The 11,035-nt window shown below is 63.6% G+C and overlaps 2 protein-coding genes across 8 annotated transcripts in view; one reads left to right on the forward strand and one right to left on the reverse strand.

Annotated features, from left to right (window-relative positions):
- Positions 1-800: 800 nt before the first annotated feature.
- On the reverse strand, positions 801-5,085 carry CNN2 (calponin 2). Its single transcript, XM_042835951.1, has 7 exons — positions 4,976-5,085; positions 2,599-2,720; positions 2,287-2,353; positions 2,051-2,188; positions 1,824-1,940; positions 1,560-1,706; positions 801-1,471 (listed from the first exon to the last, which is right to left on the reverse strand). The coding sequence occupies exons 1-7, from the start codon at positions 5,036-5,038 to the stop codon at positions 1,208-1,210; spliced, it is 918 nt and encodes a 305-aa protein (XP_042691885.1). The 5' UTR covers positions 5,039-5,085; the 3' UTR covers positions 801-1,207.
- Positions 5,086-5,617: 532 nt separating this feature from the next.
- Positions 5,618-11,035, forward strand: part of ARHGAP45 (Rho GTPase activating protein 45) — a 12,506-nt gene continuing 7,088 nt past the window's right edge. For 3 of the 7 annotated variants that reach the window (XM_042835945.1, XM_042835946.1, XM_042835948.1), the window contains exons 1-10: positions 6,497-6,750; positions 7,260-7,584; positions 8,578-8,721; positions 9,295-9,379; positions 9,487-9,559; positions 9,676-9,754; positions 9,998-10,135; positions 10,341-10,405; positions 10,497-10,607; positions 10,691-10,771. In XM_042835945.1, the coding sequence (XP_042691879.1) occupies positions 6,622-6,750; positions 7,260-7,584; positions 8,578-8,721; positions 9,295-9,379; positions 9,487-9,559; positions 9,676-9,754; positions 9,998-10,135; positions 10,341-10,405; positions 10,497-10,607; positions 10,691-10,771 (1,230 nt within the window). In that variant the 5' untranslated portion in view covers positions 6,497-6,621. Of the gene's footprint in view, positions 6,106-6,495; positions 6,751-7,259; positions 7,585-8,577; positions 8,722-9,294; positions 9,380-9,486; positions 9,560-9,675; positions 9,755-9,997; positions 10,136-10,340; positions 10,406-10,496; positions 10,608-10,690; positions 10,772-11,035 lie in introns of those variants that run through there. The other 4 variants (XM_042835949.1, XM_042835950.1, XM_042835944.1 and 1 more) reach the window with 2 other exon arrangements.

Genomic DNA, 11,035 nt, shown 5'->3' on the forward strand with positions numbered 1-11,035 from the left:
CCGGGGGGAGGGTTGGGGGGGTAGGGCTTCGCCCCCTTCCTGCTATAGGGAAGGGGAAGCGGCGGGGGGGGGAAGGGAGGAACGGGGGGAGCGGGGGCAACGGGGCGGGACCCTGCGGCCGGGGGGAAACTGAGGCACGGAGCGCCGGGGGGGCACCGGACGGCCTCAGTTTCAGCTGGAGCGTCCCATGTCGGCCCAGGGGGGCAGGCAGCCGCCGGGGGGGAGAATGCGCATAGCAGAGGGGAGATGGAAGCGCTAAAGATGATAAGGGGGGGAACCTTCAGTAGGGAGATGGGAGATGAGGAACCCCCACCGAAACACGTTACCGATGCCGGTTCCCATGTCACGTTATCACGGCGGGCCCCGCCCCGGCCGTCTTACAAACAGCTGCGTCATGGAGCGGGGGTCTTAAAGGGGCCCCGCCGCTTCCCGGGGGTTCCGAAGCCGCCCCCTCGCCACAGCGCATCGGCTGCAGCTAAGGGTACCGCTCCGGAGCTGAGTAATTCGGGGGGTGGGGGGGCGGCGCCTACGGGAAGGGATGGGGCCGAACTGCCGCCCTCCCCACGCAATGCTTCACCCCAAAGCTTCGCCCCAAAGCGTCTCACCGGGCCCTGGTCCAGGGGATACGCGGGGCTCGGGTCCCAGGGCCCCACACAGCCCTGGAGCAATGCCCAGGAGAGTGCAGCAGAGAGCGCTTCCTGCTCAAGTTGTTTGGTTTTTTTCTTAAAGAAAAGGTCGATTCCTTTTGTTTTTCTTTTCTTTTTTTTTCCTTTTTTCTTTTTTTTTTTTTTAAAAAAAAAGCTTTCAATATAAGAACATCTGTATTAAAAACCCCCACGTGGTTGGAAGAAGCCCCCGGCCCGTGGCTGCCCCCACCTCACACAGCATCACCCTGCAGTGCAGGGGCACCCGGCTGAGATGGAATCTGAAACTTTGGTCCCAAGAGTTCTCCAAAAAACAGCACATCCAGCTTTGCTTTTAGGGAATCATAGGAGAGAGCATGGAATGCCCACAGCCCCGGACCCTTCCAGCACAGGACAAGGAGTGGGCAAAGCTGCAGGGCTGCATCTTGGCCAGTCCCTTCCCAGAAAAAAAGAGATTCCTTTTAACATTATTTAAAAAAAAAAAAAAAGAAAAATAGAAAGAGGGAATGATGAACTGAGGCCAGAATGTGGCTGCGAGGGGGACTGCATGGGGACAGCCCTGCTCAGCAGCTCTCCTCCTGCTGGTAATAGTGGTACCCGGGGAGGTCGGTGCCCGGCTCATCGGCGGCGTTGGCTGCATCCCCTGGGATGCCTTGTGGGCAGTATTTGGGGTCATAGATCTGGCGACCCAGGCCGAAGACCTGCCCGCTCTGGTTGGCACCCTGGTTGGATCCCATCTGCAGCGACATGGAGGAGTTGTCACACTTCTCCAGTCCCATCTTGGCATCATAGATGTGCCGTCGGGTGCCGGGTGCTGTCATGCCCACCTGGAAGGAAGGGAGGGAGGGAGCGAGTGGGGCTCAGCACGGTGCTCCCCACAATGCCATCATCTTGTCCCCCCCCTCCCTGGCTCACCTGGCTGGCACATTTGTTGGTGCCCATCTGCAGGCTGATGGTGGAGTGGTCCATGGGTGGCAGGATTTGGTTCTTGGGGTCGTAGAGGTGCCTCCTGGTGCCGTAGGCCGTCATGCCGGACTGGCTGGCACACTTATTGGTGCCCATCTGGGCAACAGAGAGTGGTGAGAAGCAGGCACCGCCCCATCCCCCCCCATCATCCCCATCCTCCCACAGAGGAAGCCCCCAGCTGTGATGTGGGGCAATGGGGTTGGCAGCTCCCACCTGCAGCCCGATCACGCACTGCCCAGCTTTCATCTTGGCCTCATCGAAGTTCCGTTGCTGCCGCTCGGAGTATTTCACACCAATGTCCACACCACTCTGCAGCCCCTTGGTCTTGGCCTGAGGGAAGGCGGTGAGGAATGAGGAATCTCAGACCTGGGGAGCTGCTGGGCACAGACCGGTGCTCATCCATCCCACGGAGCTGCCCCCATCCCTCCCCATGCTCTCACCATGCCCGCCAGCGCCAGCAGCGACACCTGCACCTGTGTCAGGTTCCCACTCTCAAAGAGGTCGTTGGCTTCAAAGAGGTCCACAGGGTTCATGCCGTAGCTGGCCATGGCCTTGATGAAGTTGGAGAGGTTCTCGAGCTGAGGGGAGGCACAGAGCACTCAGGTTGTGAGGAGGGGGCACAGGATAGCCAGGTTACAGTGGGGGCATGGAAAGCTTGGGGGCTGCTTGCACCCACCTGGTGCCAGTTCAGTGCCGAGCGGTTGATCTTCCTCACCGAGTTGGGCTGCAGTTTGTTCATCAGCCTGGGGGGAGGTGATGGTGGTGAGCTTGTGGGTACGAGGGTCGCCCCTCTCCAGGGGAATGCTGACATCACCTGGGGGTCTCTGGCCCACTCCTCCCAGCTGGGAATGAAGCAGCCCCACAACACCGGAGATCCCAGAGCCACCTTCCCTCTAATTGCCCCCAGCGCTCCCCACAGCTGGGTCTCCCAAACCACGCAGTGCCTGGGGGCCGTGTTGGCACCTCCCATGGGTGCCGTGGGACTCACTCGCAGAGGATGACCCCATCCTTCAGCCCCTTCTGGAAGTCGGCCCCGATCTGCCGCCCGGTGACGCTTTCGATCCATGTCCGCAGCTCTGCCTCCTTCTGTGGGTCGTATTTCTGGGCGAGCTGGGGGAGGGTGTGGGGTGGTCAGACACGGCCTTGTGTGCACCCCAAACCCCGTGGGGACCGCTCCCCAGCACAAGGCCGGTCCCACTGCACACCACAGTGTGAGGCGTGGTTTGGACAGCCCCGGGATATGCGATCAGTTGCAATTTCCTGGTGCACAGGAAACCCAGATTCAGCGGTACAGAGACTGCCGAGGGGAGGAAGGAGAGCAAGAGCTGCAGCAGGGCCCTCCGGGGTGGGCACGGTGTGCCCGAGGATGGAGGGTGATGGTGGAGAACAAAGCCACCGAGCTTCTCTGCACCGCCGGCTGCCGCTCTGCTCCTGTGCGCTCTGCTCTGCGCACAGGCGCGGTCCCAGCCCCGCACGGCTCAGTGCTGTCATCAGCACGGCCACATCCAGCACAGCCCGCAGTCTCGCACGCGGTGACCCGAGACTCTGCAAACTGTCAAAGAGGAAGAGGACGAGCTGCTGGCACGGCTGCTTCTCACCTCCGCCCACGGGACCCAGCACCGACCCCAGCCGCGCTCATCCCTCCCGCCGGTCCCTTCACGCCGCCGCGGATTCCTCGGCCACCGCGGCTATGCCAGGAATGCGGCCGCCTCCTCCCAGATGCAGAGCAGCCGCCCGGGAACGGCATCGCCTCGGCCCGACCGCGGGGACAGCGGATCCTCACCCTGGGTTGGAGCAGGGAAAGCTGTCACAAGAGGAGGCTGAGAGCCCCGAGAGCCATCGCTGCAAAGACGCAGCACAGCCCACCCTGTGCCAAAAGCCCAAGGACTCCACGGGGCTCAGCTGTGCCCTGTGGGAGGGGTGCCTGCTCCTGCCCTGTGCCTGTGCTGCAGGGTCACCAAGCCGGTCCCCAGGTTCCATCAGACACCTCTATGGAGCTTTGCACAGACAGAACCGAGGGAAGCACAGCTCTCTGCAGTCTCCGTGCCTCAGTTTCCCTCTCAGTAGCCCTGGCAATGCGCTTTCTTGCACAGAAAACAGCTGGGGGGATGCTCACCTCACAGAACCTCAGAGGGTTCAGAGGAACACCCTGGGATGGATGCAGAGCTGCCCCATGGGAGAGCTATTCCTAAGGGCAACGGCCCCACAGCCCAGTCTCAAAGAGGAAGCTGGATCTGACTAGGATGCAAGGACAGAGCGGCCACCACGGTCACACTTGTGCCGTCACGTGGGTGCTGTTGGGATCCCCCCACGCACAGCTGACCTACACACAGCACTGATTCCTCTTCCCCCCCCCTCCCTCACCCCGCCTGGGGGACGCAGCAGAGGAGCAGAGGGCCGTCCTGCAGCAGGAGCAGCCCGTGAACAGACCCCATCACAGGACAGGGCTGCAGGTCCGACGGGTTCTCAGCAGTGATGTCAGCCTGCAGCCTGCACAGCGGGGCCGTCAGACTGGCTCAGCTCTTGCTGAACCAAGCTAAAGCACCTGGGAGCAGGCAGCGGCGAGGCCCCTGCACGTGTCCACCCACTGGGTACAAGCAGAGGCCCGTCCTCGTGCAGTGACGAAACCCAAATCCTGTGAGGCCGGGAGGGAGAGCCCAGCTCGAGCTGTGTGCGCATCCCGCATCCTGCCTGTGTCCTGGGTTGGACATCCAGCCGTTGATCCCATCCCTGTGCTGCACGGGTGCACAAGGAAGGGGAGGTGGCTGCTGCATCCCCCCACGGCTGAGCTCCATTCCCAGAGCAGGGATAGGGCACAGCCTGGGCTGTGGACCCAGCCAGGGGACCCAGCCCTTTTCTGATGGTGGGAAGGGCAGCCCTCCGGGCAGCACCCCGCATCATCTTGGAGTGCAAACAGCCCCAGCAGAGAAATCGGGTTCCACTGTCCCCTTCCAGTCTGACATCAGGCCCCAGTCTGAGCCCTGGGGTCCACCAAGAGGGACATCGTCCCTCCCCGAGGGACACAGAATGATGGGAAAACAGAGAGCAGGGAAACCTCGGGAGCAGAGCTGCACGGAGCCGGAGCCGTAGCCCCACTCACCCCCCCCCTCCCCCCGCAGGGAACCGGGGGGGACCGGGGCGAAAGTGGGGGCTGCCGGTGCCCGGGATCCCTCCCAGACCCTCGGGGCCCCGCGGGACAGAGTCAGAGCGCCCCACGATCGGAGCGCGGCTCCGGCACACGCCGCGCCCCGGGACCCGACTCCGCACCCTCCGGAGGGCATCGGGACCCTCGGAACACCCCCGGGACTTCTCTGCTCGCAAACCCCCGTTGGTCCCGGCACCCCCCCGCCCCCGGCGCGGCTCACCCGGTTCTTAACCTCCGCAGAGAGGCCGTAGGAGGGGCCCTTGTTGAACTGGGAGCTGCTCATGGCGCGACGGCGGCGGCGGAGCGGGGATCGACGGCGGGACCGGGAGAGACCGGGCGGGACCCGGCGGGAGGGGGGGTGGGGGGGTCGGGCCCGGCCCCCCCGCGCTGATTGGACGGGCTCGAAATGCCCAAATAAGGACAGGAGTGACTCCGGACCCGCGCATCCCGACACGGACACGCGGGGGGCTCCGGGAGCTCTGGGGACGGAGGTTGGAGACGGAGCCGCCCCGGGCACGCGTGGGACACCGGGACACCCCCACGGGTGTGGAGCTCTACGGACGCGCACACGCGTGTGCAAGCCCCGAACACGTGCGCGCAGTGATGAGCACAACCGGGCCACGCGCGGCCACGCGCTCCCGCGCGCACACCCACCCGCACGCCCCCTCCCCGCCCTCTCTGCCCGACCCCCTGGTCCGACCGCCTCCCCGCATCCCCATCCCTCATCTCCCCGCCCCGCACCGCCCCTCTGCTCGCTTTGCGGAGGGTGACCGAGAGCTGCACGGCTGCGTTGTGCTGTGGGTGGGGTCCTGGGGGGGAAGGGAGGGGGGGGCGCAGGTGTGGCCGGGGACCCGAAATGAGGGCAGAGCAGAGCAGAGCCGGGCTGGGCTGAACCTAGCGCTGGAGCCCCGCAACCCCGCACTGCGCATCCATCAGTTAACTGAAGGGCCTGACGGCCCCACAGCCCCAGTGCCGGGGAATCCGTCCTCCCTGGGCAGCAAAACTCCACGAGGAATCCCCGGCACCCGCACGCTGAGTGCCACACGACACCGGGGGGGGGCGGCCGGAGACCCCTTCCTCCCGGCCTCGTGCCCTCGCCGCACATTTAGCTTTTCCTGTTTCAACTTTGCCTGCGAACCCAATGAGGAAATAAGGCGGTGTCACATGCGCTGCGCTGACAGTTGGCCCCAGCGAATGCTGACGGAGGGGTAGCGGAGAGCTGCTGGCAGCCCGGGGCCCCCCCAGGGCCGCCCTATAGCCATGTTCTCCCGGAAGAAACGTGAGTTGATGAAGACCCCCTCCATCTCCAAGAAGAGCCGCGCTGGGAGCCCCATCCCGCAGACCTTGCCTGTAAGTGAGGTGGGGAGGGAGGGATGGGGTGGCTGGAGGGATGCGAGGAGGAAGGAAATGAGGAAGGACTCCGCCGACGGGACCGGGGGGACTTTGCCCCAGATGAAGGGGATGCAGCAACAGCCAAAGGGCCCGGCTGGGAGGAGAGAGGGCAGAGCTGGGGCTGCAGCAGAACATGGGGAGCGCGGTGGAGGGAGCGAGAGACCCCGACTGCTCAGGGGCAGGAGCAGGGGAAGTGAGGCTTGGCCAGCCCCACACCACGGCTCTGCTATGGGTTTATTTACTCATTGGTGACCCGGAGTGCAAGAGGAAGCGCTTCTCCTCTGTGGGGAGGCCGGCAGACGGGGTTCCTCCGCCCGCCCCGCGCCTGCGCTGCTCCCCAACCCACGGGACGGGGCCGCCGGCTTCAGCCCGCCCGCAGCTCCTCGCAGGGTCACCCATCCCCATCCCCATCCCTTCCTCACGGTTCTCCCCTGCTGAGGGGTCTATGGGTGGGCGCAGCCTGCAGGCGCTGGGATGCTCGGCAGGGCGGCGGGGCGGAACAGCTACAGCCCCTACGCTGCCGGGCGCCGCAGGACGGGGACGGCCAGCTCTCCAAAGCGCTCCCTGGATTCGCTGCCCTGCTCGCCCTCCGTGCGGCTGACGGTACGGGGATGGTGGGAGGGAGCAGCCCGCGGGGTCTGCAGTGCCCTCATCAGCTCTGCTCGAGGTGCTGCCGTCTGGGTGGCCTCGTGTTCCAGGGCAGGATTGGAGAAGATGCCGCGGTGTTTTTGCCCCATCGGTGCCAAACCTGCTGCTGTTCCCAGCACACTCGTGTCACAGTTGAGGCTGTGTTGGGATGGAGGGGTGCAGGACCCAACCCCATCGGTGATGGCTTTGGGGCACGGGGTCTTGGGAGGTGCTATCAGCCTCTCCCTTGGGGCGATTTCACCCCTAGAAATCAGGGCTCTATGTGTCTGCAACAATTCTGTACTCTTTGCTATTGGTGGCCCTGGAGGCGTCCCCCACCCCGCAGTGCTAAGGATGTGCTGGACTTGGACAGCCAGAAAAAGAGGAAGGGATGTGCAGGGCCAGATCCTGCTGTCAATGGAGCCCACCATCCTCGGGCAACGCCATCCCCAGGGCGGCACTCACGCTGTGCTGTGCTCCTGCAGGATCTGTCCCGCAAGGACTGCCTGGAAGCTCCCAGCCCCACGGAGCTGCCTCCCACCAGCTCCAAACTCAGCAGCAGTCCCAGTGCTGTGGGCACCCTGAAGCGCCCCACCAGCCTCAGCCGCCATGCCAGCGCCGCCGGCTTCCCTCTCACTGCTGCCAACCCCCGGGCCGTCCCTAAGGGCCACAAGACCCCCACCTCCCACAGCCCCATGGAGGGAGGGGAGGGTCCTTTCATCGATGTGGAGGACATCTCCCAGCTCCTGACCGACGTGGCGCGGTTCGCAGATGCCCTGGAGAACCTGCGGGACGTGGTGCTGCGTGATGGTGAGTGCTGGGCTGGGTGCCCCCCGGGTGGCCACGGAGGGGGAGTGGGACTGGGGGACCACAGAACCCCCACGGCATCGCCCCACGGCACAGGGCTGTAAGGCTCCAGGGATGAAGGCTCCAGAGGGTGCTGAAGAACCCCACGCTTGGTCCAATGGGGGGGGAGGGGGTCCCTGCCCTGGGGGGGCTGTGCAGAGCCGGGGGCCCAGGGGCAGAGGGTGGTGGGTGGCTGCTGGGAGCTCAGAGCCAGGATAACACTGCTTCCTGCCTGCGAGCTATTTTCATCCGCCTGCTTTCCTGTTTACAGCACAGCAGTGCCAGCTGCCTGGCAGTGGCCCTGGACCCCATGGGGCACCAGCACAGCCCCGGCCCCTGGCCCTCCCTTTGGGATGGGGATGATGCTCGAAGCAGGAGCGGGGCTGCAGGGCTGTGGGGCTGCAGGGCTGTGAGGCTGTGGTCTCCGGGGTTGCAGAAAGCAGCCACTGTGGTTGCTCCCCACGGTGAGGTGGGGCTGCTGGGATCACATGGTGCCCTGTTTTCAGCAAACATGTTGACGCATCTTCACTCACGGTGGAAAACAGCCGTGCCCAGACGTGGGGAACATGGTGTGGGAAATGAGAGAGGGAGCAGAGGAAAGTCCTTCCCCACCTGGAGCTGGGACCCAGGCTGCTGTCCTCAGTGCATCCCTATGGGATGCTGAGCACTGCCAGCACCCTGCCCTGAGCTCACACACTGCTTCCCCTGGCCCTGGGCACTGGGTTGGGGCTGTGGCGTGGTGCTGGACCCCACGGGACACAACCAAGCCAATGGATGGGGCAGGATCGTGTGGCCAGCAGGGAGGAGGGGAGGAAATGGGAAGGAAATTCCCATACCGCTTTCAAAGGAAAAATTTACTACTGAGGAAAAAATGCCTCGAAGGTGTGCCTGCACCATGGCAGGGGTGAGCACAGTACCAGGGATGGGGTGTACACAGGGCTGCCTTTTCTCCTGCAGACCCCAAGGAATCCCAGCGGCCGCAGGCCCACGAGTGTCTGGGTGAAACGCTGCGGGTGCTGCGCCAAGTGATCAACAAATACCCACTGCTCAACACCTTGGAGACGCTGACTGCAGCAGGGACCCTCATATCCAAAGTGAAGGGTGAGCCCAGGGCGGGGAGCTCCGTCCCATTCCCACCCCGTTGCTGGGGAGCCCATTTTGGGGCTGCCTGGAGCAGGGCTGCCAATGGATGGGGCACGGAATGAAGGCGCTGCTATCCAAGCCTCAGCCCTATTCCAGCCCCCTGCTCTGGTCCCACATCCCCGTGTTTGTGAGTGGGCTCTGAGGGCTCCGGTCCCACCCGGGGCAGAGCAGTTACAGCTGTGGTGGGGAGGGCGAAGGGGGAAGGAGGGAGGGCTGTGGTAACCGCAGGCACAGCACAACACTGCGTCACCGCTTCCTGGAGCTGTAACCACACGGGGACAGGAAGCCTCGGGGCTGGCAGTGCTCTGCCATGGGGCCGGCCCCACATGGGGGCCTTGGGATGGAGGCAGCTGAGTGATGATGGAGATCCGGGTCCTCACCCAGCTGCCAGCATGGCAGAATCGTGTTCCTCTGTCGTCCTGGCCTCCTCATGGCCGTGACCCCGGTGCTGGGAGGTGCGTGAGATGGTCCGTGCTGTGGGGTGCAGGGTGCACAGGGGTGATGGGGCTCCTGTTTCTCCCCCACCCGCAGGATTCCATTACGAATCCAACAATGAGACAGACAAGAGGGAGTTTGAGAAGGCTGTGGAAACCATCGCGGTGTCCTTCAGCAGCACGTAAGGGTTTTGCACAGCCGCCCCTGGATGCGGATGGGGTGCTGGGAGGTGGCGCTGCTTTGTCACCGCTGCTCCTCCTCTGGCTGACTGTGTTCCTCTTGTCACAGCGTCTCTGAGTTCCTCATGGGGGAGGTGGACAGCAGCACCATCCTCTCCATCCCCCCCAGCGACCAGAATCAGGTGTGTGCCGCCCGCTGGGGGTCTGCTGGGGTCTCAGCCCTAAACCTGAGCACAGGGGTCTCCTCTGAGCACTCCTGTTTGTCTGACGCATTCCTTCCTTTCCTGATTTCCCAAAGTCTATGGAGAGCCTCTATGGGGGGATCCCTGGGCCTGGAGGGGATGGTGTGCCCTCGGGCATGGAGAGCTATGACGCAGGTGAGCAAGCAGCCATTGCTGTGGGACTTGGGGGTGGTCAAAGAGAAATGGGCTCTGCCATCACCACCTGGACATCATCCTGGGCTGAGCTGCCCCTGGGGACACAGCTGAGAGGAGATGGCAGAGCAGCTGCTGTGGGCATTGGGGTCTTCCTGGCTACTCTGGGGGTCCTAGGACCAGCCCAGCAATCAGCAGCAGCACGGTTTGGGATCATTCCCCTTCTCCTCTGTCCCCCCATCACAGTTCGTCCAGCAGCAGAGGAGGTGGATGTGATGCTGCAGCGCTGTGAGGGAGGTGTGGATGCTGCCCTGCAGTATGCCAAGAACATCTCCAAGTACATGAAAGACCTCATCGGGTACCTGGAGAAAAGGACAGCGCTGGGTGAGATGTGGGGAGGGGGGGAGGGTCTGTGCACTGTGGGGTGGCTCTGGGATGGGGGGATGATCCTGAGAGCACAGCATGGGGCCAAGGGAGCCAGAGCTGCTGGGACGTCCCTGAAGTTCTTGACTCGCATTTAAGAAGGAACCCAACGAGCACAGAAACCCTTTTGTTTCAACTTTCTTCACTTCCAACCTTTCTCTTCCAGAACTGGAGTTCGCCAAAGGGCTCCAGAAGATGGCAAACAGCTGCAAGCAAACCTTCACGCAGGAGGTACGGCCAGCCTGGAGCTCCCCAGCTGTCCTGGAGCTGACAGCATCAGCCTCGTGCTGACCCTCAGAGTGCTGCTTTTGTCGTTCCTCAGACCAGCATGCCCTTCCTGTCCATCTACCTGCTGGCACTGGAGCAGGACATGGAATACGGCACGTCGGTCCTGCAGACTGTCACCACGCTGCAGCACCAGACCTTCCTGCAGGTGAGCATGCAGTGCACGGAGCAGCTGCTGCCAGGGCTCTGTGCAGGGCTGTGCTTTGCCAGCTGCACCATTTGCTCCTGCAGCCGCTGACTGTGAGGCGCCTGGAGCACGAGAAGAGAAGGAAGGAGATCAAGGAGCAGTGGCACCGTGCACAGCGGAAGCTGGTAAGGCATGAAGGTGTCCTTCCACCCACCCACCCATCCACCCACCCACCCATCCACCCATCCATCCATCCATCCACCCATTCATCCATCCATCCACCCATCCATCCACCCATCCATCCATCCACCCATCCATCCACCCATCCATCCACCCATCCATCCATCCACCCATTCATCCATCCATCCATCCATCCACCCACCCACCCATCCATCCATCCATCCATCCACCCATCCATCCATCCATCCATCCACCCATCCATCCATCCA

This window comes from Centrocercus urophasianus, unplaced genomic scaffold (assembly GCF_019232065.1).
Source record: "Centrocercus urophasianus isolate 14NV4802_14NV808 unplaced genomic scaffold, USGS_Curo_1.0 seq_56, whole genome shotgun sequence".
In the NCBI taxonomy this organism is placed as follows: Eukaryota; Metazoa; Chordata; class Aves; order Galliformes; family Phasianidae; genus Centrocercus; species Centrocercus urophasianus.

Excerpts from the sequence above, each read along its gene's own strand:
- CNN2 (XM_042835951.1), bottom strand. The coding sequence starts at position 5,038 with ATGAGCAGCTCCCAGTTCAACAAGGGCCCCTCCTACGGCCTCTCTGCG. Across the intron at positions 2,721-4,975 it reads CTGCGGAGGTTAAGAACCGG|CTCGCCCAGAAATACGACCC; the intron begins GTGAGCCGCGCC and ends ACCCTCCCCCAG. Across the intron at positions 2,354-2,598 it reads GATGGGGTCATCCTCTGCGA|GCTGATGAACAAACTGCAGC; the intron begins GTGAGTCCCACG and ends ACCTCCCCCCAG.